At 41.8% G+C, this 27,818-nt stretch overlaps 2 protein-coding genes across 6 annotated transcripts in view; one reads left to right on the top strand and one right to left on the bottom strand.

Annotated features, from left to right (window-relative positions):
* The window catches only part of GALNTL6 (polypeptide N-acetylgalactosaminyltransferase like 6), a 1,732,831-nt gene that overhangs the window by 783,525 nt on the left and 921,488 nt on the right, over positions 1-27,818 (bottom strand). The gene's annotated exons all lie outside the window — the stretch shown is intronic.
* Positions 12,422-12,715, top strand: LOC132367610 (tuberoinfundibular peptide of 39 residues-like). Its single transcript, XM_059926194.1, has one exon. The coding sequence runs from the start codon at positions 12,422-12,424 to the stop codon at positions 12,713-12,715; it is 294 nt and encodes a 97-aa protein (XP_059782177.1).

Below are 27,818 nucleotides of genomic sequence, written 5' to 3'. Positions count from 1 at the left end.
ACCCATGCAACGTCTTCTCAATGCACCCCTTGATGGGCAGGGAAGCTACAACATGCTGTTTCTTCCTGGGATACTCTACCTGGAGGAGCGTGAGGTAGACTGCCAGGGTCTTTTGCTCTCTGAAGGGCTACTTGGCTTCTGCCCCCTTCCAGAACTGGGACCAAAATCCTAGGGGAACTCTCTTCTCCTGTTGTTCCTGCCACAGGGGCCTACCCATACTTCCGGGAGTCACAGATCCATCAAACTCAAATGGCAGCCCCGCTTGGGAGATGCTCGCAGCTTTAATCTGCTTCCCTGGTATTTTGGCTTCTCAACAGCCTCTTGCTGCCCTGATCCACAGTCCCACACAGGCCTCTTCTTTACCAGGTAGTAAAAGGGATGCATACACTATGCCAGGTGGGGAACAAAAGCCCTCCCCAAGCCCCTCCAAAGGCTGGCACCTCTTCCAGGGGTCAGATAGGCTGCACCTTCTCAAACACAGCTGCTGAGACAATGCATGTCTTACCCGAACAAGCAATTCCCAAACGTTCACTGCAGTGCCTTGAATTGTCTGTGGGTTCACTGCCCAGCCCCTCCCTCACAGGTGTTCTGGCAAAGTCTGCAGTGCCCTGAAGCAGAGGCTAGTCTTCATGTGTTAACACTGTATCATCAGTGTGTCGGGCCCATTTTACTGATGTGGGAAGGAAAGAGGGACAGGTCTCGGGCTACCGTCCCATTGTAAGCAGCTCTTTGTAGGAAACCACCCTCAGCAGGAAGCCCCTTTCCTTGTCACTTCAGCAGAGCTGTATTGTGACTAACTTTTCACCAGGCACCCCATGCTCTACTCATCTCCAGCCCAGGCGCACTTTTCAAGTCTTTTGATCACACAATACTTTGATCTACAGAAAGAACGGACAAGTGTAGGCAAAGACATAGAAATGAAGAATGAGTAATTAACAGGTGACCAGATCTCTTCCCTAGCGTCTCCTCCCACAATGGCGCGAGCAAACTGTGGGTGCAAGAGAACATCTAGAGGAAGATCACGAGGAGTCCACGAGCCTGCACACAGTGGAGGACGGCGGTGACCCTGACCCCCTCCCATCTCAGTGATTAACTGAGATTACTCCCCTCCTTCCCTTTACAATTTCCATGGCGAGCAAAATCTCAGAGGTGGTTTTGGGGGGACACAGAGTTCACCATCTCCCCAGATTGTCGGCACTCTGATTAAAGACAACTTTCCCTTCTAGGAACATGTGTGAGTTTGATTTTGTAAGCGGCGCGCAGCGGGACCCTATTCAACAGCACCATGACCTGCATGGGCTGTGCAGCAGCTGCCGGGAGGCACTGGAAAGTTCCACTGCTGTCCCTCCCACGTGAAGGCAAACTGATCGCTCGACTCTGGCCAGGGGTGGACTGAAGAAAGCATTTGCTGAGTCCAGCTCAGCATGGTGCACGCCTAGGACCACGGCCAAGGCATCTTAGAGGCGGGCAGTGACGCGGACCGCCTCGCTCATTTCTCCTAGTGCAGCCTCATCCGCCAGCAGCCATCTGGCTTTTTCACTGGCCTCGCGGGGCTGCGGAAAGCACTACGGGCAGCGAGTATGATACCCACTCTGTGCAGTTCTTGGATAGTTTCTCCTGTTTTCTTAGGCTCCCAGGCAGTTCATCTGGTTCCACAGTGACCACGCCTCAAGCAGTGGTAGGCTTACTGGTTCCCAGCTGGTGTTCCCCCTCAGCACTGATGTGATTACTGTAACCTGAGGCCAATTTCACCATTAAGGGTTTGCAGAGTTTGACCTCCTAGGAGAACAACACCCAATTTGTTCTTTGGTATGGGAGAGATTAAAACTTTGTAATCTCGTGGTGGAGAACGCCCAATTTGCAGTGTCAAAGGGACCTTCCTACCTTCCTGACATAACTGTTTGTCCTCTTTAACCATCAATTGTGCTGTTAATAGAGCACATTCAGTTCCAGTAGCAACCAGAGCCATCACCTGTTGTTTATTTCTGGGGACCAATGACTAGTGAGCTCAACGTGAGGCCTCTGATCACCCCCCGATGGCCCTCAGCTGGAGGTGATCTTGGCCCTCCTCCTGTACCGGGGGTGTGGTCAGGCACGGACCCCAAATAGGGCTGTATCCCTGAGGCCTCTGCTGGAGCAGGCGGGCCGTTAGGGATGAGAGGGGCGGTGGGGCAAGTCTGAACTGCTGCGCAGGTTTTAAATGTTTCCACAGGCTGGTCTATCTTGTCAGGTGGGCCCCGGGCAGCACTGAGGTCAAACCACCTTTGCTTCTGGGTTATTTTCACTGTTGGAATAGCCTTATGGCTTTTCAAGCTCTCTCTCTCTCGGGTCTTTCCCACAGCCGGTACCCATTCACAGGATTTGCCCGTTTCCCCCAGATTAGCAATGGGCAACGGACTATCCAGCATCATAAGTCACTTGTCTCACAGCTGAGCTCAGAGTGGACCTCTCATCCCATAGCCGGTGCTGGGGCGGGCGGGAGGGTCTCAGCTTTCACTCCTGCAGTAAATGTGGCAGCCTTCAAAGACCAGGGGGTGGGGGGGGGGCTTCCCTGGTGGCACAGTGGTTGAGAATCTGCCTGCCAATGCAGGGGACACGGGTTCGAGCCCTGGTCTGGGAAGATCCCACATGCCGTGGAGCAACTAGGCCCGTGAGCCACAACTACTGAGCCTGCGCGTCTGGAGCCTGTGCTCCGCAACAAGAGAGGCCGCGACAGTGAGAGGCCCGCGCACCGCGATGAAGAGTGGTCCCCACTTGCCGCAACTGGAGAAAGCCCTCACACAGAAACGAAGACCCAACACAGCCAAAAATAAATAACCCAAAGTTTAAAAAATAAAAAAGACCGGGAGTAGTTGGCCTGTTTCATGTCCAACTCCCTAAGAATCCGCTGCACCTCCTCTCTAGATTTCCAGGGTCCCAAGCCTCCCAACAGCTAGAATAAACCAACCTATAAGCACCTGGACCCCCCGGCGCCATGCAGGTGCTGCTGGAGGGCAGGCGGTGTGGGTGTGTGTCGGGGGGGGGGGGTAATGCTTATTTCCTCTGCCCCTCCCCCCCAAATCCCATAGCCGCACTAACCTCTCCCGGATACTTCCTCTGGTCTTTTGCTGGAACTCGGAAACTGCATCAATAATCTCGGCGGTGGTATATTCTCCCCTCAGGAACGTTTCCTGAGCTGGGGGCTGCCCGCTGGCTGGGGCTGCCCTTGATGTGCTTTTGCTGTCCTTTGTATGAGGGGTGGGTGGCGAGGGGCTTTCGTCCGTTCGACCGTCAATCACCACAATGTCCTCGTCTTCATCCTCATCAACTTCCCAGGGGTCGCACCTCTTGGCGTCCCAACCAGGATGTCACAAGCGCTGGATGTTCATCCGCCGGCCTGCAGCCGCGTTCTGCAAACAGCCGACTGGAGCCCCCAGCTCAGCCTCGCTCCGCCTCGCCTGCCGCCAGCATCGCAGGGGGCTCCGCGCCTCCTCCTCCCGGGGCCTCGGCCCTCCTTTCAGCCTCTAGTCGGCAGCTGTGGGGCAGAGGTCAGCCCACTGAGGGGACCATTCCTCTCCCGTCTGGGAGGCTGGGCCCTACAGCACTTCAGACAGCCGCCTTGGACCAGCTGGCGTCTTCAGGGCGTCCAACATTTAGGACACCCCTCCTCCCATAGAGGGCGACGGCCAACTCGGGGTCTTCCCTGTGGGCATCTCTCTCTCAAGGCCCGCTTCGTGGAGGGTTCCCCAGTTGTTAGTGCACAAGCCAGCCCCCTACACAGACAGCAAGGAGAGACCCACCGAGAGAGAGGCAGGCCCTCCAGATGGGCGGCGGCGCGGGTAACAAACAGAGAACTTACACAGCAGGCTTATCCCGAGCGGCCCCAAAACAAGCCGCCCTCCGCACTCGCCCGCCCGCTGAGTCTCAGAAGTTTATCTAGAGGCCTGAAGGGGCTCGGTCACTATCCAATCAGGTGGTCCCCACGCCGCTGTGCTCTCTGAAGGCTGCGTTCTTGAAAGAGCTCCTGATGGGGAGGGGAGGCAGGGCGTGCATTCCCGGACACGGGAGGGGAGGGGCCTCTGGTTGCCGGGTCCAAGCTTGGGGTTATCCAGAGGTCATGACCTCTCCCCGCCCTCCTCCGACATTACCAGGCACATCCTATTTCCCTTCTTTTGATCTATGTAATGCTGAGGATCCGTAGCAGCTGGTAATACAAGAGCAGATTGATTGACTGCAAGACTTAATTATCTTTGCTTTCTCCAGAAACCCCATGAAAATGGCAGTGAAGCACCAGAGAAATCAAGAAAGCAGACACTGGAACTGACATGACCTTTTTGTAAATGGCTGAGAGTTACTGCGAGGGAAGTGTATTTTGTGCTTTGTTTTTGTTTTGGCAGTGAACTTCTAAAATATGTGAAATTGGAGGCATCAGGTGTTTCTGAGGGCGAGGTTATAGGTGAAAACAATAAGATTGACATTGTTGCATAGGGTTGTTAGATGCTCCTGGGTTCCATCCCCCTGCCCAACAACGAGGTGATTTCTGAGGCCCACCCAACATGCTACCCACCTGTAGAGGGTTGGAGTTTGAATGAGACAAGCATGTTTTCATGCTACTAAACACAGTTGAAAGGACGCCACCGTGTAATGAAAACCAGTGTTCCAGGCGAGTCTACACACTAAGTGCTGTTAACCACAGCTCACCAGCTCCCAGAAATCGGCCAGCCTGCTTCACACCTATTAGACAAGAGAAGATAAATCCCTACAGGGGCAGGACACGAATAAAGACGCAGATGTAGAGAATGGACTTGAGGACACGGGGAGGGGGAAGGGTAAGCTGGGATGAAGTGAGAGAGTGGCATGGACATATATACACTACCAAATGTAAAATAGATAGCTAGTGGGAAGCAGCCGCATAGCACAGGGAGATCAGCTCGGTGCTTTGTGACCACCTAGAGGGGTGGGATAGGGAGGGAGACGCAAGTGGGAGGGGATATGGGCATATATGTATACGTACAGCTGATTCACTTTGTTATAAAGCAGAAACTAACACACCATTGTAAAGCAATTATACTCCAATAAAGATGTTTCTTAAAAAAATGCCTACAGGGGAATTGAGTCAAAAGCAAGGAACGGGTAGGGGCTCCTCAGTAACTACACTGGGACGTGTTCCCAACACAAAGCATCGTAGTAGCGTTTTCACCCCTTCACATACAACTGAGAACAGGCAGCCAAGGATCGCCAGGCATTTGAGAGAACTTTTAACATAAAATCGGCGGCCGACATAAACAAAAGCTGTAATGAACTTGAAGGAAACTGAGGCAATGTAAGGCTCAGAAGAAAACTTCCACCCAAAATCTAAATTCAATTTCCTCAAAGAGCTTTAAGAAAAGGTTCTCTATAGAAAGAGAAATTTTAAAAAAGAGAAGTATTTAGAGACTAAGGAAGAGCTCTTGGAAAGTGAAAATGAGATAGCAGGACAGAGTATTTTACAGGCAATTGGAAAATGATGGTCAAAGGAACCCTATTAAGAATTTAAAAAAGAAGAAAAAGAAGGAGGATAAGGAGGAGGGAAAGGGGGAGGAAGGGGAAAAAAAACAAGAGTCAGAGGCATAAAAATATAAGTTGAGGGGCTTCCCTGGTGGCGCAGTGATTAAGAATCCGCCTGCCAATGCAGGGGACATAGGTTTGAGCCCTGGTCCGGGAAGATCCCACATGCTGCAGAGCAACTAAGCCCGTGCACCACAACTACTGAGCCGGCGTGCCACAACTACTGAAGCCCACGCATCTAGAGCCCGTGCTCCGCAACAAGAGAAGCCACCGCAGTGAGAAGCCCGCGCACTGCAACAGAGTAGCCCCCGCTCGCTGCAACTAGAGAAAGCCCGCGACCGTCAACGAAGACCCAACGCAGCCTAAAATAAATAAGTAAATAAATTTATTTTAAAAAATGAGTATTTTAAAATATATATATATAAGTTGAAGAGAGGTAGCAATATAGCAGCAAGCCTAGAGCTGATCCAGTCCTGAATGTACAAGGGGGGTGGAAAGCAGACCCAGAAAGGTTGTGTTTGTGGGGAAAAAGAGTGAATAGAAAAAACAAACTTACTCTTTGCCTATTTTTTAAACATACTAAAAGGAGAGTTACAGTTCTTCCAAAGAGGTTGGGATGAATTAATGATGCATATATAAAAATCTAAGCAAACGAAAAATGGGTCAATTAATAAGGCTAGAGGTTAAGAAAAACCAATGTACACGAAGGAAAGTGTAATCATAGCACACTACTTGATTTAGGTATGAATATTCTTACCTAAATATTAGTTTAACTAAAATTGGTGCTATAACTATACTGGAAGTTGAGGGAAAGGGTGGAAAAAGTTAAAAATACATCTTATATAATAGAACAATAGATAAAATCAAAATAAAACAAAGAACAGTAATATACACATGCTATCTACAAATACGGAAGCATATAATAGAATAAAGATTAAAAAATTGATGTGGTTGCCCCTGGGTATCAGAAATTTCAAGTAGAGAGAAGTGGTCCAGGACATTTCTGGTTATCATTATAGGCTTTATATTATGACTACATTTAAAAAATATTTTCAAATATTACAAAATATTTTCAAATATTTCAAATAATATAAATTTATTTATATAAATAAATCTCAAATAAAATTTCTTAGACATTCCTGGCAGTTAATACTCCTGCAAGGTATATCGGCATCATGAGGATATTTCATGATGTTAGAGGATTCAGGTTAAAGCAGATCATCTGGAACTGCTTTAGTAACGGCTATCTGAGGATTTGCCCCACTAATGTCTCTTCTCATCTATATCTGTGCTACTCATACCAGCAAATCAGCATCACCTGGGAACTTGTTAGAAATACAATCCCCTGCTCCCAATTCATGCCTGTTAAATCAGAAACTTTCAGAGAGACAGAGAAGTCTGTGTTTTAATAAGTTCTCCAGGTGATTTTGAGGCTTACTAAAATTTGAGAGCAACTAATCCATATGAATAGGAAGAAACACAATTATCACATTAGGTAAAGGTGTCATAAGTCTTAGCAATTTTTTTTCTATCTCCTCCTGTAAGGGAAACAAAAGCAAAAATAAAGAAATGGCCCTAATTAAACTTAAAAACTTTTGCACAGCCAAAGGAACCATCTACACAATGAAAAGGCAAACTACCAAATAGGAGAAGATATTTGCAAATGATGTGACTGATAAGGGTTAATAACCAAAGCATATAAATAGCTCATATGACTCAACATTAAAAACAACTGATTAAAAAATGGGCAGAAGACCTGAATAAACCTTTTGCAAAGGAGACAAACAGACAGCCAACATGAAAAGATGCTTAACATTGCTAATTATCGGAGAAATGCAAATCAAAACCACAATGAGATACCACCTAACAGCTGTTAGAATGGCTGTTATCAAAAAAGACAACAAATAAAAATGTTGGCTAGGAGGTGGAGAAAATGGAACCCTAGGACACCATTGGTGGGAATGTAAACTGGTGCAGCCACTATGGAAAACAGTATGGAGGTTTCTCACAAAATTAAAACTAGAACTACCATATAATTCAGCAATCCAGTCCTGGGTATATATCTGAAGAAAATGAAAACAGTAATTCAAAAAGGTATATGCATCCCCAGGCTCATAGCAGCATTATTTACAATAGCCAAGATATGGATGCAACCTAAGTGTCTATCAACAGATAAAGGGATAAAGAAGATATGATATAGATATACAATGGAATATTAGTCAGCCATAAAAAAGAATGAAATTTTGCCATTTTCAAGAACATGAATGGACCTGGAGGGTATTATGCTTGGTGAAATAAGACAGAGAAATACAAATAATGTATGATATTACTTATATGTGGAACCTGAAAAATAAAGCAAACGAATAAATATAGCAAAACAGAAACAGACTCATAGATACAGAGAACAAATGTAGTGGCTACTACTGGGGAGGGGGTGGGGAGAGGGGCAATATCGGGATAGGGGATTAAGAGGTACAGGCTACTAGGTATAAAATAAGCAAGATACAAGAATGTAATGTGCAGCACAGGGGATATAGCCAACATTTTATAATAACTTTAAATTGAGTATAATCTATAAAAATATCAAATCACTGTTGTTCACCTGAAACTAATATAACATTGTAATCAACTATCGTTAAAACTTTAAAAAAAAACATGCAAGACTCATTCACAAAACACGTGTCACGATCTAAGGTAGAACCTTTTAATTAATAAATTTATTTTTCTGATGGCCGATGACCACTATAGAAGTTAGATGTGTTTGCATCCTTTTCACCTGCCAGAAAGGTGGGTGAATAAACCTAAATCGATTCCAGACCATTTGTATAGAACTACCTTGGTTCTGAAAGCTTAACCACCAGTAAATGACCCAGCAGTATTCTGGCCTTTCCTTTCAGGTGTGCCATCTCCACTGCCGGATCCATTGGCTTCTCTCCTGGGTGATACCCTGTGTCCTCTGTACGATTACAGCAGTAGAGATCCATTATCTATGACCTTGTAAACAAACAGAGTATTGTACCTGCAGAAGACATTTATTTCAGACCCCTCACTAGATCGGCCACTTATTTGTGAGTGTCCTTTTTCACCTTGTGGACTTTTTATTCATTGTAATGTTGCTACAAATAATTAACTTGAAAAAAATAGCAGGGATGGAAGAGAGAATCTATTAAGCAGAAACCATATGTAATCATTAGAGCTGAATCCAGGAGCCCATCAAAAGATAATATGCTCGAGAATGGGTCATGAGAAAAAGTTTCCAAGGGTAAAACATTACTCATAGATAATGTGTTTATCAGAAGTAGCAAACTCAAATATCTTCTGGGGTCAGAGATGTGACACAAATGGGTGAGAAACTAGGATGTACCTCTCTAGGAAATGATAGGCTTTTGGGCTACCTGACCACTGTAATTAACTTTTATGTAATCTCAAAATACCTCTCAGGGTTTGTCTGTCTAAAAACCCTGGGTGAATAAAATAACTTGCCTCTTGCCTCTAAATTACAGCAGTTTCATTCATGATAACTACAGATGGTGATAACATTGAAAAGACACATTTGTGAATATGAAGAAAAGATTGCCTGTATTCTAAAACCTATCTTAGGTTTTATAAATCAACAACCAATGGACTTTTATTCTCACAATTAACCGTATACTTACCACTAGTCCTGTTCTTTAGAAGACAACATGACATAGTTGAAATACTCTGGATACAGGGCCAGAAGACATAAATTAGGGTTTCAAACCATATACAAGAAATCTACAATTCCTCTAGGTCTCTCAGCTAACTCCTATATAAAATTAGGGTAAAAAACTAATACCCACCTCACCCACTTCACAAGGATTTTTGAGTAGTAAATTGGATAAGGTATGTGAAAGCCCTTGGTTTATCATAAAGTGTTATATAAATGGTAGTTGTTTTCACAATCTCTCCTATTTTTAAAGATATTTGAGTTATTCCCAATGCCCTTGAAAAGTTATAACATAGTTGAAGACACAAAACTTATATACAGTAAGCAAATGATAAATTATGTGGGCAGAGTCTATTACAGTAAATGTTAATAGAATATAGTGGTGGGTGTGAATTCTTACATTGGATGTGATTAAGTTTCTTATATATTATCGCCACATGGGAGATGTTCTAAGCAAACAGACACTACTGAAAAAGTATATAATATAATGGATGACATGGCTGGGAATAATGACATAACTGACATTTATTCTTATCTAAATCAATCATCATAAGAGTAGGATGATGAACTCGAGTTCAGAAATGTTAAGGTCACATAATTAATAAAGTCTTCAAGATCACATAACTAATAAGTGGCATATCAAGCCTGTCTTCCTTTAAGTCTTATGGATTACTAAAAATAAATATGTAGACTTCTCATGATTCTCTCATTATCCATTTATTCAAACTTCATTATATAAAGTCATTTATAAAATAATAGAATACTTGCAAAAGAATGAAATTAGAACATTTTCTCACACCATATACAAAAGTGGACTCAAAATGGATTAAAGACCTAAATGTAAAACCTGAAACAATAAAAATCCTAAACGAGAAGATAGGCAGAAGACACTTTGACATAAATTGTAGCAATATTTTTCTGGATATGTCTCCTTAAAACAAAGGAAATAAAACCAAAATAAACAAATTGGACCTAATTAAACTTAAAAGCTTTTGCACAGCAAAGGTAACCATCGACAAAATGAAAAGACAACCTAAGGAATGGGAGGAAATAGACCAACAAGGGTTTATATTCAAAATGTATAAATAGCACATACAATTCAATATAAAAAAAATCCCAAAACCCTATCAAAAAATGAGAAGACCTGAACAGACATTTTTCCAAGGAAGACATACAGATGACCAACAGGCACATGAAAAGATGCTCAACATCGATAATTTTCAGAGAAATGCCAATCAAAACAATAGTGAGAAATCACACCTATCAGAATGGCTATCATCAAAACGTCTACAAATAACAAATGTTGGTGAAGATGTGAAGAAAAAGGAACTATTGTATGCTGTTGGTGGGAAGTAAATTGGTGCAGCCATTGCGGAAAACAATACGGAGTTTCCTCAAAAAATTAAAAATAGAACTACCATATGATCCAGCAATTCCACTCCTGGCGTATAACTAGAAAAAACAAAAACACTAATTCAAAAAGATACATGAACCCAATGTTCATAGCGGCATTATTTACAATTGCCAAGAAATGGAAGCAACCCAAATATCTATCAACAGATGAATGGATAAAGAAGATGTAGTACATATATAAAACAGGATATTACTCAGCCATAAAAAGAACCGCTTGCAGCAACGTGGATGGACCTAGAGAATATTATGCTTAGTGAAATAAGTCAGACAGAGAAAGACAAATACTGTATGATATCCCTTATGTGTAGATTATAAAAAATAATACAAAGGAATGTATATGCAAAACAGACCCACAGACATTGAAAACAAACTAGTGGTTGCCAGTTGGGAGATGGAAGGAGGGAGAGACAAGACAGGGGTAGGGGATTAAGAGATACAAACTATTATGTATAAAATAGATAAGCAATACGATATATTGTACAAAACAGGGAATTATAGCCATTATCTTCTAATAACTTTTAATGGAGTAGAACCTGTAAAAATACTGAATCACAATGCTGTACACCTGAAAGTAATATAATATTGTAAATCAACTACACTTCAATTTAAAAATAATGTTAGGAAATAAAACTAGAGAGATAGGTAAAGCCAAAAAATTTCACACCCAGGACTTTAGACTCTATGCACTGAGCAGTAAGGAGTCATTAATGACTCTCAAACTGAAGAGCAAAAAAGTCACGTGATGCAGACCTTTTCCTTCCTATGTTTCAACCCAACTGCAGAGCATGCAATGAGCCTAACCTACAGAGAAGGTTCGGCATGTTTATATACCCACAAAACATATTGATAAGTTAATGTCAGAATACAAAATCATTTTTTTTTTAGTAGATAGAACTGTCTTGTTCTTTCCATTCTGTATAAATTTTCAGATGTGATATTGTTAACATAATTCCAAGAAACAAACAAAATAAAATAAAAATAAGCCTGGGTTAAGTGTTGAGCCCTGAAACTTTGGGTCTACCCTCTAGACTTTGTAAACGTGGTATAGGAAGTTAAGAACTAAAACCGTATGAAGCAGGCAGGAGGGTGTACAAAGGATTTCCCCTCTAATTTTTAGATCTTAAAATCTGGGTTGCTGACTCTTTCTTTCTGGTTTTCTCACTGTCTGGATTCATCTCTGGACCTCTCTGTCCAGGCTGGCTGTCCTTCCATTTCCTGTCTTTCTGCGTGCTCTTTCCCTCATTCCTCCATCTCTAGCTGGCTCTCTTGGTCCCTTTCCCTCTCTTTTCTCTCTTCCTTCCTTTTCCCTTCTTTCTTCCTCTGTTGCTCCCTTTCTTCCTCTCTTTCCTTTTCTCTGTCATTCTGTCTTTGTTCTTCCCTGTCATGGTTACTTCATCTCTTTGTGTCTCTGCTTCTCCCCATCAGTCCCTCTTCTGTTGCTTCCCCCTGTCTCTCTTTCTCTCTCTGTGTCTCTGGCTTCTGCTCTGATGGTCCTTCCGCTGGTCTCTATTTTTATCCCTCTGACACACCCCCTGTGTCCACTTCTCTGTCTGTCTCTCCCCCTCCCAATTCTCTTCAGGTCCCAGCTCCTGGTCCCAATTAGTGGGTGGCCGCTAAGGCAGCGGCGGGGCCCCCACCCCCAGCTCCTCATTATCGCTGGCAGCTCCTAATGAGCCTGGGCGGGGGTTGACCTGGCGCCCCCAGCCCCCTGGTCTGCGTCACTGCCCGCTGCGGGGGTTGTGGAGGCGATATAAGGGGGCTGCCAGCCTCGCTGCCGGAACCCACTGCGCGGTGATGGAGACCCGCCAGGTACCCAGGAGCCCCCGGGCGCGACTGCTGCTGCTGCTGCTACTTGTGTCCTGGGGCCACCGCACCGCCTCAGGAGCCGCCCTGCCTCCCGCGGGGGTCTTCAGACTCCACACCCCCAGCCGGGCTTGGGCGGGTCCGGTCACCCCCCAGTCGCGGCGGAGCCTGGCGCTGGCGGACGACGCGGCCTTTCGGGAGCGCGCGCGGCTGCTGGCCGCCCTAGAGCGCCGCCACTGGCTGAACTCGTACATGCACAAGCTGCTGGTGCTGGACGCGCCCTGAGCGCCCCGCCCGCCCCACCTTAATAAAGACCCTGCTGTGCGTCGGGAAAAAAAAAAAAAAAAAAAAAAATCTGGGTTGCTATATAAAATGTCTTGATTTTAAAACTTTAAACAAATTCAAAAACTGATCAAACATGTTCCGCAGGATCATGTCTTTGGGATATCAGGGCTGCGGTCACCATTCCTAAACCAGTGGCCAGGCTTATGCCACACTCTTGATCAAGACCTCACTCAGCCTCACTCCCACACTGACAGCAGCGTCTTTAATCTGGTGTAAATGTGACTGAGATTACCAACGTCCTGAACGTATAAATTTATCCTCTGTATTGGCATTCACACCTCAACTCCTGAGAGCACAGAATGATTTTTCATGTATCATTTTAATGAAACTATCGCTGCAAGGTGTTATCTCTACAAGGCGGCTGTGTAGATCATCATAACTAGTTAAAGACAAACACTGAGGCAAGATTGGTGAGATCTGCAAAAGTGAAAAGTCAGAAGAAGAGTCAGTTCTGGTGCGTGGTAACTAAACAGTGCTCTGGTTTTTATTTTAGCAGCAAAAAGACAAAACAATTGGTGCTCAGCATCGCGGATAACTTCTTCCTCATGACCAACAGTTACATTGACCACACAACTTGCTGGATGAAATTCTGTTATATTGTAATGGTTCCTTTTATTATACACATTTCTGTGTGGGATTTATTTGCAAAAAAAAAAGAGGATGCTATCATACTCATCTTTTAATAATACGAACATTTTATTTTGGATGACTGTATTCATGTAATACAAGGACCGCCCAATTTAAGAGTTCTGGGGGGAGGAGAGAAGATGGCGGAAGAGTAAGACGCGGAGATCACCTTCCTTCCCACAGATACAGTAGAAATACATCTACACGTGGAACTGCTCCTACAGAACACCCACTGAACGCTGGCAGAAAACGTCAGATCTCCCAAAAGGCAAGAAACTCCCACCGTACTTGGGTAGGGCAAAAGAAAAAAGAAATAACAGAGACAAAAGAATAGGGACTGACCTGCACCAGTGGGAGGGAGCTGTGAAGGAGGAAAGATTTCCACGCACTAGGAAGCCCCTTCGCGGGCAGAGACTGCGGGTGGCAGAGGGGGGAAGCTTCGGAGCCGCGGAGGAGAGAACAGCCACAGGGGTGCCGAGGGCAAAGCGGAGAGATTCCCGCACTTCCCGCACGGAGGCTCGGCGCTGACCAGCACTCACCAGCCCGAGAGGCTTGTCTGCTCAGCCGCCGGGGCGGGCGGGGCTGGGAGCTGAGGCTCGGGCTTTGGTCGCAGGGAGAGGACTGGGGTTGGCGGCGTGAACACAGCCTGAAGGGGTTAGTGCACCACAGCTAGCCGGGAGGGAGTCCGGGAAAAAGTCTGCAGCTGCCGAAGAGGCAACAGACTTTTTCTTCCCTGTTTCCTGGTGCGCGAGGAGAGGGGATTCAGAGCGCCGCCTAAACGAGCTCCAGAAACTGGCGCGAGCCGCGGCTATCAGCGCGGACCCCAGAGACGGGCGTGAGACGCTGGGGCTGCTGCTGCCGCCACCAGGAAGCCTGTGTGCGAGCACAGGTCACTCTCCACACCGCCCCTCCCGGGAGCCCGTGCAGCCCGCCACGGCCAGGGTCCCGTGATCCAGGGACAACATCCCCCGGGAGAACGCACTGCGCGCCTCAGGCTGGTGCAACGTCACGACGCCTCTGACACCGCAGGCTCGCCCCGCCTCCTCCGTACCGCTCCCTCCCCGCGGCCTGGGTGAGCCAGAGCCCCCGAAGCAGCTGCTCCTTTAACCCCGTCCTGTCTGGGCGGGGAACAGACGCCCTCAGGCGACCTACACGCAGAGGCGGGTCCAAATCCAAAGCTGATCCCCAGGAGCTGTGCGAACAGAGAAGAGGAGGGGAAATCTGTCCCAGCAGCCTCAGAAGCAGCGGATTAAAACTCCACAAACAACTTGATGTGCCTGCATCTGTTGAATACCTGAATAGACAACGAATCATCCCAAATTCAGGAGGTGGACTTTGGGAGCAGGATATATTAATTTTTCCCCTTTTCCTTTTTTTTTTGTGAGTGTATATGTATATGCTTCTGGGGGAGATTTTGTCTGTATAGCTTTGCTTTACAATAGCTTTATTTTACTTCACTATATTATAGCTTCTTTCTTTCTTTTCTTTCTTTCTTTCTTTCTTTCTTTCTTTCTTTCTTTCCTCCCTTCCTTCCTTCCTTCCTCCTTCCTTCCTTCCTTCCTTCCTTCCTTCCTTCCTTTCTTTCTTTCTTTCTATTTTTTCTCCCTTTTACTCTGAGCCGTGTGGACGAAAGGCTCTTGGTGCTTCAGCCAGGCATCAGGGCCGTACCTCGGAGGTGGGAGAGCCAACTTCAGGACACTGATCCACAAGAGACCTCCCAGCTCCACGTAATACCAAACGGCAAAAATCTCTCAGAGATCTCCATCTCAACATCAAGACCCAGCATCACTCAATGACCAGCAAGCTACAGGGCTGAACACCCTATGCCAAACAACTAGCAAGACAGGAACACAGCCTCATCCATTAGCAGAGAGGCTGCCTAAAATCATAATAAGGCCACAGACACCCCAAAATACACCACCATACGTGGACGTGCCCACCAGAAAGACAAGATCCAGCCTCATCCACCAGAGCTCAGGCACTAGTTCCCTCCACCAGGAAGCCTACACAACCCACTGAACCAACCTTAGCCACTGGGGACAGATACCGAAAACAACGGGAACTACAAACCTGCAACCTGTGATAAGGAGACCCCAAACACAGTAAGATAAGCAAAATGAGACGACAGAAAAACACACAGCAGATGAAGGAGCAGGGTCAAAACACACTAGACTTAACAAATGAAGAGGAAATAGGTAGTCTACCTGAAAAAGAATTCAGAATAATGATAGTAAGGATGATCCAAAATCTTGGAAATAGAATAGACAAAATGCAAGAAGCATTTAACAAGGACGTAGAAGAACTAAAGAGGAATCAAGCAATGATGAAAAACACAATAAATGAAATTAAAAATACTCTAGATGGGATCAATAGCAGAATAACGGAGGCAGAAGAAAGGATAAGTGACCTGGAAGATAAAATGGTGGAAATAACTACTGCAGAGCAGGATAAAGAAAAAAGAATGAAAAGAACTGAGGACAGTCTCAGAGACCTCTGGGACAGCATTAAACGCACCAACATTCGAATTATAGGGGTCCCAGAAGAAGAAGAGAAAAAGAAAGGGACTGAGAAAATATTTGAAGAGATTATAGTTGAAAACTTCCCTAATATGGGAAAGGAAATAGTTAATCAAGTCCTGGAAGCACAGAGAGTCCCATACAGGATAAACCCAAGGAGAAACACGCCAAGACACATATTAATCAAACTGTCAAAAATTAAATATAAGGAAAACATATTAAAGGCAGCAAGGGAAAAAAAACAAATAACACACAAGGGAATCCCCATAAGGTTAACATCTGATCTTTCAGCAGAAACTCTGCAAGCCAGAAGGGAGTGGCAGGATATACTTAAAGTGATGAAGGAGAAGAACCTACAACCAAGATTACTCTACCCAGCAAGGATCTCATTCAAATGTGATGGAGAAATTAAAACCTTTACAGACAAGCAAAAGCTGAGAGAGTTCAGCACTACCAAACCAGCTTTACAACAAATGCTAAAGGAACTTCTCTAGGCAAGAAACACAAGAGAAGGAAAACACCTACAATAACAAACCCAAAACATTTAAGAAAATGGGAATAGGAACATACATATCGATAATTACCTTGAATGTAAATGGATTAAATGCTCCCACCAAAAGACACAGGCTGGCTGAATGGATACAAAAACAAGACCCATATATATGCTGTCTACAAGAGACCCACTTCAGACCTAGAGACACATACAGACTGAAAGTGAGGGGATGGAAAAAGATATTCCATGCAAATGGAAATCAAAAGAAAGCTGGAGTAGCAATTCTCATATCAGACAAAATAGACTTTAAAATAAAGACTATTACAAGAGACAAAGAAGGACACTATATAATGATCAAGGGATCGATCCAAGAGGAAGGTATAACAATTGTAAATATTTATGCACCCAACATAGGAGCACCTCAATACATAAGGCAAGTACTAACAGCCATAAAAGGGGAAATCGACAGCAACACAATCATAGTAGGGGACTTTAACACCCCACTTTCACCAATGGACAGATCATCCAAAATGAAAATAAATAAGGAAACACAAGCTTTAAATGATACATTAAACAAGATGGACTTAATTGATATTTATAGGACATTCCACCCAAAAACAACAGAATACACATTTTTCTCAAGTGCTCATGGAACATTCTCCAGGATAGATCATATCTTGGGTCACAAATCAAACCTTGGTAAATTTAAGAAAATTGAAATCGTATCAAGTATCTTTTCCGACCACAACGCTATGAGACTAGATATCAATTACAGGAAAAGATCTGTAAAAAATACAAACACATGGAGGCTACACAATACATTACTTAATAATGAAGTGATTACTGAAGAAATCAAAGGGGAAATCAAAAAATACCTAGAAATAAATGACAATGGAGATACGACGACCCAAAACCTATGGGACGCAGCAAAAGCAGTGCTAAGAGGGAAGTTTATAGCAATACAAGCCTACCTCAAGAAACAGGAAACATCTCGAATAAACAACCTAACCTTGCACCTAAAGCAATTAGAGAAAGAAGAACAAAAAAACCCCAAAGCCAGCAGAAGGAAAGAAATTATAAAGATCAGGTCAGAAATAAATGAAAAAGAAATGAAGGAAACAATAGCAAAAATCAATGAAACTAAAAGCTGGTTCTTTGAGAAGATAAACAAAATTGATAAACCATTAGCCAGACTCATCAAGAGAAAAAGGGAGAAGACTCAGATCAATAGAATTAGAAATGAAAAAGGAGAAATAACCACTGACACAGCAGAAATACAAAAGATCATGAGAGATTACTACAAGCAACTCTATGCCAATAAAATGGACAACCTGGAAGAAATGGACAGATTCTTAGAAATGCACAATCTGCCGAGACTGAACCAGGAAGAAATAGAAAATATGAACAGACCAATCACAAGCACTGAAATTGAAACTGTGATTAAAAACCTTCCAACAAACAAAAGCCCAGGACCAGATGGCTTCACAGGTGAATTCTATCAAACATTTAGAGAAGAGCTAACACCTATCCTTCTCAAACTCTTCCAAAATATTGCAGAGGGAGGAACACTCCCAAACTCATTCTACGAGGCCACCATCACCCTGATACCAAAACCAGACAAAGATGTCACAAAGAAAGAAAACTACAGGCCAATATCACTGATGAACATAGATGCAAAAATCCTCAACAAAATACTCGCAAACAGAATCCAACAGCACATTAAAAGGATCATACACCATGATCGAGTGGGGTTTATCCCAGGAATGCAAGGATTCTTCAATATACGCAAATCAATCAATGTGATACACCATATTAACAAATTGAAGGAGAAAAACCATATGATCATCTCAATAGATGCAGAGAAAGCTTTTGACAAAATTCAACACCCATTTATGATAAAAGCCCTGCAGAAAGTAGGCATAGAGGGAACTTTCCTCAACATAATAAAGGCCATATGTGACAAACCCACAGCCAACATTGTCCTCAATGGTGAAAAACTGAAAGCATTTCCACTAAGATCAGGAACAAGACAAGGTTGCCCACTCTCACCACTATTATTCAACATAGTTTTGGAAGTGTTAGCCACAGCAATCAGAGAAGACAAAGAAATAAAAGGAATCCAAATCGGAAAAGAAGAAGTAAAGCTGTCACTATTTGCAGATGACATGATACTATACATAGAGAATCCTAAAGAGGCTACCAGAAAACTCCTAGAGCTAATCAATGAATTTGGTAAAGTAGCAGGATACAAAATTAATGCACAGAAATCGCTTGCATTTCTATACACTAATGACGAAAAATCTGAAAGTGAAATTAAGAAAACACTCCCGTTTACCATTGCAACAAAAAGAATAAGATATCTAGGAATAAACCTACCTAAGGAGACAAAAGACCTGTATGCAGAAAATTATAAGACACTGATGAAAGAAATTAAAGATGATACAAATAGATGGAGAGATATACCATGTTCCTGGATTGGAAGAATCAACATTGTGAAAATGACTCTACTACCCAAAGCAATCTACAGATTCAATGCAATCCCTATCAAACTACCACTGGCATTTTTCACAGAACTAGAACAAAAAATTTCACAATTTGTATGGAAACACAAAAGACCCCGAATAGCCAAAGCAATCTTGAGAACGAAAAATGGAGCTGGGGGAATCAGGCTCCCTGACTTCAGACTATACTACAAAGCTTCAGTAATCAAGACAGTTTGGTACTGGCACAAAAACAGAAATATTGATCAATGGAACAGGATAGAAAGCCCAGAGATAAACCCACACACATATGGTCACCTTATCTTTGATAAAGGAGGCAAGCATATACAGTGGAGAAAAGACAGCCTCTTCAATAAGTGGTGCTGGGAAAACTGGACAGGTACATGTAAAAGTATGAAATTAGAACACTCCCTGACACCATGCACAAAAATAAACTCCAAATGGATTAAAGACCTAAGTGTAAGGCCAGACACTATCAAACTCTTAGAGGAAAACATAGGCAGAACACTCTATGACATACATCACAGCAAGATTCTTTTTGACCCAGCTCCCAGAGAAATGGAAATAAGAACACAAATAAACAAATGGGACCTAATGAAACTTAAAAGCTTTTGCACAGCAAAGGAAACCATAAACAAGACCAAAAGACAACCCTTAGAATGGGAGAAAATATTTGCAAATGAAGCAACTGACAAAGGATTAATCTCCAAGATTTACAAGCAGCTCATGCAGCTCAATAACAAAAAAACGAACAACCCAATCCAAAAATGGGCAGAAGACCTAAATAGACATTTCTCCAAAGAAGATATACAGATGGCCTACAGACACATGAAAGAATGCTCAACATCATTAATCATTAGAGAAATGCAAATCAAAACTACAATGAGATATCATCTCACACCGGTCAGAATGGCCATCATCAAAAAATCTACAAACAATAAATGCTGGAGAGGATGTGGAGGAAAGGGAACACTCTTGCACTGTTGGTGGGAATGTAAATTGATACAGCCACTATGGAGAACAGTATGGAGGTTCCTTAAAAAACTACAAATAGAACTACCATACGACCCAGCAATCCCACTACTGGGCATATACCCTGAGAAAACCATAGGTCAAAAAGTGTCATGTACCACAATGTTCATTGCAGCTCTATTTACAATAGCCAGGACCTGGAAGCAACCTAAATGTCCATCGACAGATGAATGGATAAAGAAGATGTGGCACATATATACAATGGAATATTACTCAGCCATAAAAAGAAATGAAATGGAGGTATTTGTAATGAGGTGGATGGAGTTAGAGTCTGTCATACAGAGTGAAGTAAGTCAGAAAGAGAAAAACAAATACGGTATGCTAACACATATATACGGAATCTAAGGAAAAAAAAAAAAAGGCCATGAAGAACCTAGTGGCAAGACGGGAATAAAGACACAGACCTACTAGAGAATGGACTTGAGGATATGGGGAGGGGGTGGGGTGAGATGTGACAGGGTAAGAGATTGTCATGGACATATATACACTACCAAATGTAAAATAGATAGCTAGTGGGAAGCAGCCGCATAGCACAGGGAGATCAGCTCGGTGCTTTGTGACCACCTAGAGGGGTGGGATAGGGAGGGTGGGAGGGAGGGAGATGCAAGAGGGAAGAGAAATGGGAACATATTGTATATGTATAACTGATTCACTTTGTTATAAAGCAGAAGCTAACACACTATTGTAAGGCAATTATACTTCAATAAAGATGTTTAAAAAAAAAAAAAAATTTAATTAAGAGTTCTACTGACAGCTCTTGCTTCCTGCTCCGATCTCTCTGAAACTATTTCTTGATGAATCTTTATTCCTTGGTCATTAGAAAGATTTAAACATCATTTGTTTGCACAGACAAAGGTCATATGACCCTCACTGTATGAATTCTTGGGATATTTGTGAAGAAATTTTGTGAAGAATTTTTGAAGATGCCCCCTGTCTGGGTAGCTGAAACAGAAAGGAAAACAGCTGTTGTTTAACTCTTTTTCGATATTGTTAACTTGTAAATTTCATTAACATTATAGCCTGAATTCATTGTCAGTAAACAAAAGCTTCTGTTAGTAACCAGGGCGATCAGTAACAAACTATTCCCCTGTGAATAAAGGACACATCCTTAGGAGAGGGTTTCTAATTAAAGAAAATTGACCGAAGGTGCCTGGTAAAAGCCTCCGTGATATCAAACAGGGTGAGGAGCTCTGCAGTAGCCATAATCCAGCTGACAGACTCTATTTCTGTTGAAGTGTATAATGCAGGAGAGTTGTGTTACTGACCCTCAAAATTACCCTAATTTTTACTTTTTTCCATTACAACAGAAACATGTGAAGTCAGCAGGAAAACCTCCCACATCCTGATTGCTATGCAGCGGCATACCTCAGTGAAATATTCAGGAGATCAGCATCTTACAAAAATGACAAATTTTCTGAGATTTATTCCCATCTCAAAGTATTCTCTTTGTGATTCCTAAGGGGAAAGATAAAAAAACAATACAGAACACTTAGTATAGAAGCAGATGGCATTTCCGTGAAAATTGAAAAGCAAAGAAAGATGATGTCAAAAAAAATCATCATATTAACCTTCAAGAATCACATGGCCCCCTGGTGATGGAGAATCCATACACTTGCAGTTTCCTGGGGGTATTAAGCCTGGGTGTCATGACGCCCTGAACTTTTCTTCAGAAGGACATCATAGGGTGCCTCTAGAATTCCACCCTATCAATTCTTCAAGGAAAAAAACATGGCATCCTCAGCTGTTCTCCAGAATCAATAGTATTTTAAAATGTGACTCTATTTTCTTATTAATGTGAGCTCACTGTGCTATGTCTAAAGGGAAACATAACACAGAAACATGAAATGTGGATTAGAGAGAAAAAGCAAAGATCTTTTGTCATGGTAAGTGTGATAGTGACAAAATAATCAAAATAGAGTGTCAGTACTTTTTTCCAAGTTGTATGTGGCCCAGGTGCTTTTATATTTCCACTAACAAAATAAACAGTAGAATAAAACTAAACCCAGAATGACAACTGAGGACACAGAATTAGTTCATAACTAAGAAATGAATAGACTATAGCATGGCTAAGTCATCTATTTCAAACTCCTAAAATATTACTATGTAAACATGCTCAATTCAGCTACAGTTATTATCATTTTCACAATAACTAAAATCATCATTGCATGGACCACATGCATACAAATGTAGATGATACCTCAATATTACTTTCAATGAGGTCTTTTCTACTTTTAGTATAGTTGGAATTTCAGTTGGCTTTTGTAGTGATAATTTTATATTTTTATCTGATGGAAATGGTCTTAAATGGTGAAGACAATTGCAATGCGCAAACTTCATACTGGAAAGGCTCAAACAAATAGGTTTGTTAACCTCTCTGTCTTAATTGCTGAGTTGGTGTTTTAAGTTAATTCAGGAAGATTTAGTGAAGAGGTAACACAGTCATTATAAATTATCAAAAATTTAACAAATATTTCTTTATTCTTAGAAGTATAAGAAACTAACAAGCACATTTGTGGAAAATGGATCCTTGTTAAGTCAGATATATTGTTTAGAGATAGAGAGCAGAGGTATTTATACCCTGTTTGCCTTCTACTTTCAGCATTGAAATATTGATATTATTTTATTCAATTCAGCATTCAGCTGGTCAGTCAACAGGTATTTATTGAATGCCTACTCTGAAACTAGAAATATAATTGTCACCAAAGTTTCAGACCTGCTGGACTTTATATTCTAGTAGAAGGATACACCCATTCACTGAACCAATATTAATTGATCATCTACTTTGTGCCTGGCACTGTTCTAGGTACTTGGGATTTACCAGTGTGTAAGCAGAGGAAGAGTCATGCCCTTGATGAGCTTAGGTTCCAGAAATGTGATATTAAAAAATACATAAGAAACCAGTAAACTACATAGTATTACCTTCAATGAGATCTTTTATACTTTATTAATTTACATATTGTGGGGGAAAAGATCAGGCAGATATAAGTTGAGTTTGGGACACACTAGCTTCAGGTGCCTGAAACCTTGAAGAAGGGATCCCTAGTAGGTAATTGGATTTACTTGACTGAAGGAGCAATAAAATGTTTTCCACTAGAAAATTTCACTTAAAAAATGACTTACACAACCCATTTTATCTGAATATACAGACCTATTCTTATGTGGGTGAAAAAATCTTTTCAGGCATAAGTGTCAATGCTTTTGAATATCTAAACTAGGCGGCTTTTAATAGTATTGATTATCTAGCATAATATAATTTGTCTACAGTGTTGGGGGGAGGGTAATCTCCACTTTAAATCCAAGTGATAACATGTCAAGGCTTGACAAGTAGAAGATAAAGCACTTAAAATTTAAATCTTTAAAGGGTCCTGGACCATGACTTTCACAGCTAATTATTTCAAATACCAGCAAAGATGTTTTCCAAGCTCTTAATTTCAAGTCTCTTGTTCAACAAATTGTAGACATGAAAGACAATAGATCATTGTGTTTTCCTGGTATCTACTCTGTACTGTGCAAATATTTCACTTACAGGAAAGTGACTTTGATTATTATAATTATAGCTTACAGTCAAAAAGGTTTTTTAAAATTAGAACTAAATGTAAAACAGCATACTTTATAGAACACAGGAGATTGAATAGCATATTATTAAGTGTTGAAAAGATTTATCTACATTTGGCCATGAAACAAAACAAACAAAGATCTGTGTAATATCATTTCTATGTGTCAGAGTGTCAACTGCACAACTATGCAATTTATCCTACTTTACTTCCTTTGGTATCTTGAAAAATATCAATGAAGGAGATATTTCATGTCAATAACTATAGATGCCAAGAAGTAAAAATACAATAAAATATTTCATTTTTATAATCAGACATGGATAATTTCTGATTCTTTAGAGGGGTAAAATAATTAGTGGTTAAGAGCACAGATTTCAATGCCTCATTTTCTTAATCTATAAAATGGGAATAATAACATTTATTTCACGTAGTTGTAAAATGAGGATAAGGTTAACTTATAAAACATCCATTATAGTACTTAGCACACAGTAGATATACAACGATATGCACATATATTCAACTATTTAAGAATTTAATTATATTTTCAATCCGATATAACTTAATCATAGGTTTTTAAGCTAACATTTTGCTGAACACAACAAATTATTACAGAATAACTACTTGTGTGAAAATTAGTAACCCTATGTCCCTAGGAAAACAGATCATATCACTCAAAGTCTGAAACACTTTGGTCTTTCTAACTGCTAAGAACGTTCAGACCTTTAAAATTCTTCTAACATAACTACTCTAGAAATAAATTGTAAAAATTGACCATAACAGGTTTCTGATTTCAGCTCTAGCCTATAAATACTTTGAAAGTTGTCACTCTTGTCTTTACCACAAGAATAAAGCTGAACAAACTGAAAATCCACCACTTCTCTTAGCTCCATCAGATGACTGAGGTTGCATGAGAAAACGGCACACAAAAATCTAGAGAAATGGGCAAATCCAGAGTCACAGCCCAGATCTCCCTACTCAGAGCAGAAACTGCAGGAGTCATAAGAGGTAAATAATTAAATGATCATTTAGATAAACTGATGGAAGATAAGTATGTACCAGCACAAGAATCAGAAATTCCTGGGTCTGCAGTGTTAGGGAGTCCCGATCTTTCCAGGGTTTTACCTCTGGGAAACATACCTGGTCACTACGGTGAAGGGCCAAGGAGAAGTCCCTCAAGGCTCTCTCAGGGAGAGAAAAAAATTAACCTTTGTGAAATGTGCACGGAGTGTCTGCATCAAAAATTCTTACTCTCAGGGGGAAAGGCTTCACCAGAGCCTTATCCAACTTGGGGAAAGGACATTTCCCTGAGGATTCCAGGCTGCTCTACCTTTCCCGTCTCACCTATAGTGTGAGGGTGGGTCTAAAAGTTACTGGTAAAGGTTACATTAATGGGAAAGGGCCATTAAAAGATTGACACTTGGTCATAACGTTCCAGGATACTTCCCCTCCCCTGCACCTTACCATCGCACCAACAGGGCTCATGTATCACAGTGGATTACTTGAAAGACACAGATTCTATCTCAAGAGGAGTTCTTAGGGAAGCCAAAAGGCAGAAGGGAGACCAAAACAAGGACACTAGAGGGATTTGAAGTTTCTGGCACGTACAGCTGCATCAGACTTTAAACACAGCCCAACTCCTAGCCAGATGAACACAAAACCTATTTATTTCACTTCTTATTAAGTGATACTTTATATCTAGCTGTCAACAAAAAAATTACAAGACATGCTGAAAGGCAAGAAAAAAACAGTCTCAGGAGACAAAGCAAGTATCAGAACCATATTCCCACATGACATAGATTTGAAATTACCAGACAGTGAATTTAAAATAACAATAATTAGGGGTTCTAATGGGAAAAGTAGACAGGATGCCAGAAAAGATGGGAAATAAAAACAGAGATGGAAACTCTGAGAAGAATCAAAGGGAAATGCTAGAAATCAAAAAGACTAGGAGAAATGAAGAATGTCTTTGATGGCCCCATCAATCGAATGGGCAAGGTCAAGAGGAGAATCAGTGGGCTTAAAGACATGATAGAAGAAACTTCCAAACTGAATCTCAAAGAGAAAAAAATAATAAAAAAATAAAAGGAACCTCCAAGAACTGTAGGAGAAGGCATATTTAAATTAATAATCTCTGAGAATTTTCCCAAAATAAGGACAAACACTCTTGATTTGTGTTCTGCCCACCAAATTCTAATTTGGGGGTTCTCCCCCAACAATCAATTCTCCAAACACCAATTGGGGGTCCTATAATTCAACTCAATTCAGACACTGTTTTCCAAGAGTCAGCATCAGATCCTACAGGTTAAGGACTCAGTCTTCCAAGACTGCCCTGCATTTCAGATGCCGGTCTCAGGTCCAGATGCTTCTGACTGACTATAAATCAGAGGTTCCCACAACCCCCTCCCTGAGTTCAATTAATTTGCTATAACAGCTCACAGAACTCAGGGAACCCATTTACTCACTAGCTTACCAATTTATTACAAAGGATATTAAAGGAGACAAATCAACAGCCAGATGAAGAGATACATAAGACAAGTTCCCAAGTAAAGGAGCTTCTGTGCTCATGGAGTTTGGGGACCTCCACAGTAGCAAGTGGGAACATTCTGGTTCACTGAGCTGGAAGCTGTCTGAACTCCCTCCTTTTGGGTTTCTACAGATGCTTCATTACACAGGTATGACTGATTCAATCATTGGCCAATGGTGATTGATGCAAACTCCAGCCCCTTTTCTCTCCCCAGAAATCAGGGGTGGGACTGAAAGTTTCAGCCTTCTGGTCATAGATGGTTTCCCTGGCAACCAGCTCCCATCTTTAGGGAATTTCCAAAAGTCACCTTATTAATACAAACTCAGTTGTAGTTGAAAGGAGCTCGTTACAAATAACAGGACACCAATTTCACCTTTATGGCTCTGAAGCATTTCAGGAATTGACAAGAGACCCAATACTGTAACAAAAGATGCTCCCACTCTTCTTATCACTCAGGAAGTTACCAGGGTTTTGGGAGCTGTGAGCCAAGAAACATGGATGAAGACCAAATATATACGAGAAATACATTTTGGTTGTTTGAGTGACCAAGCATACATTTCTTATAAATCACAGTATCATGAGAAGGTTGGCAACATCTTACCTAGTGAAAAGAACAGAGAAAAGACTTTTGGAGGACTTCTTGCCAGAAATCATGAAAGCAAGAGGGTAGAGTGAAATATTAAAAGTACTGAAAGGGAAAGAAAGCACAATCATAGAATTCAATATCCAAGTAAATTGTTTTTCAGAAATGAAGAAAAAATAATGAGTTTTTCAGACAAACAAAGCTGAGGCAATTTATTGCCAGCAGACTTCCCCAATAAGAAATGTTAAAAGAAGTTCTTCAGATAGAAGAAAAATAATATATTTCAGAAACTCAGATTTACATGGAGAAAGGAAGAGCATCAAAGCAGGAATAAAGGAGGGTAAAACATATTTTCTTTTTTTTTTTTTAACATCTTTATTGGAGTATAATTGCTTTACAATGGTGTGTTAGTTTCTGCTGTATAACAAAGTGAATCAGCTTATACATATACATATATCCCCATATCTCCTCCCTCTTGCGTCTCCCTCCCACCCACCCTATCCCATCCCTCTAGGTGCTCACAAAGCACTGAGCTGAACTCCCTGTGCTTTGCGGCTGCTTCCCACTAGCTATCTATTTTATGTTTGGTAGTGTATATACGTCCATGCCACTCTCTCACTTCGTCCTAGCTTACCTTTCCCACTCCCCATGTCCTCAAGTCCATTCTCTACGTCTGCATCTTTATTCCTGTCCTTCCCCTAGGTTCTTCAGAACCATTTTTTGTTTTTCTTTTAGATTCTATATATATGTGTTAGCATATAGTATTTGTTTTTCTCTTTCTGACTTACTTCACTCTCTATGACAGACTCTAGGTCCATCCACCTCACTACAAATAACTCAATTTTGTTTCTTTTTATGGCTGAGTAATTTTCCATTGTATATATGTGCCACATGTTCTTTATCCATTCACCTGTCGATGGACACTTAGGTTGCTTCCATGTCCTGGCTATTGTAAATAGAGCTGAAATGAACACTGTGGTACATGACTCTTCTTGAATTATGGTTTTCTCAGGGTATATGCCCAGTAGTGGGATTGCTGGGTCGTATGGTACTTCTATTTTTAGTTTTTTTAGGAACCTCCATACCGTTCTCCATAGTGGCTGTATCAATTTATATCCCTACCAACAGTGCAAGAGGGTTACCTTTTCTCCACACCCTCTCCAGCATTTATTGTTTCTAGATTTTTTTATGATGGCCATTCTGACTGGTGTGA

The sequence above is a fragment of the Balaenoptera ricei genome, chromosome 6, assembly GCF_028023285.1.
Source record: "Balaenoptera ricei isolate mBalRic1 chromosome 6, mBalRic1.hap2, whole genome shotgun sequence".
Taxonomy (NCBI): Eukaryota; Metazoa; Chordata; class Mammalia; order Artiodactyla; family Balaenopteridae; genus Balaenoptera; species Balaenoptera ricei.
The sequence above is the reverse complement of the archived record's forward strand: the minus strand, read 5'-3'. Positions and strand labels throughout refer to the sequence as shown.

Excerpts from the sequence above, each read along its gene's own strand:
- LOC132367610 (XM_059926194.1), top strand. The coding sequence starts at position 12,422 with ATGGAGACCCGCCAGGTACCCAGGAGCCCCCGGGCGCGACTGCTGCTG.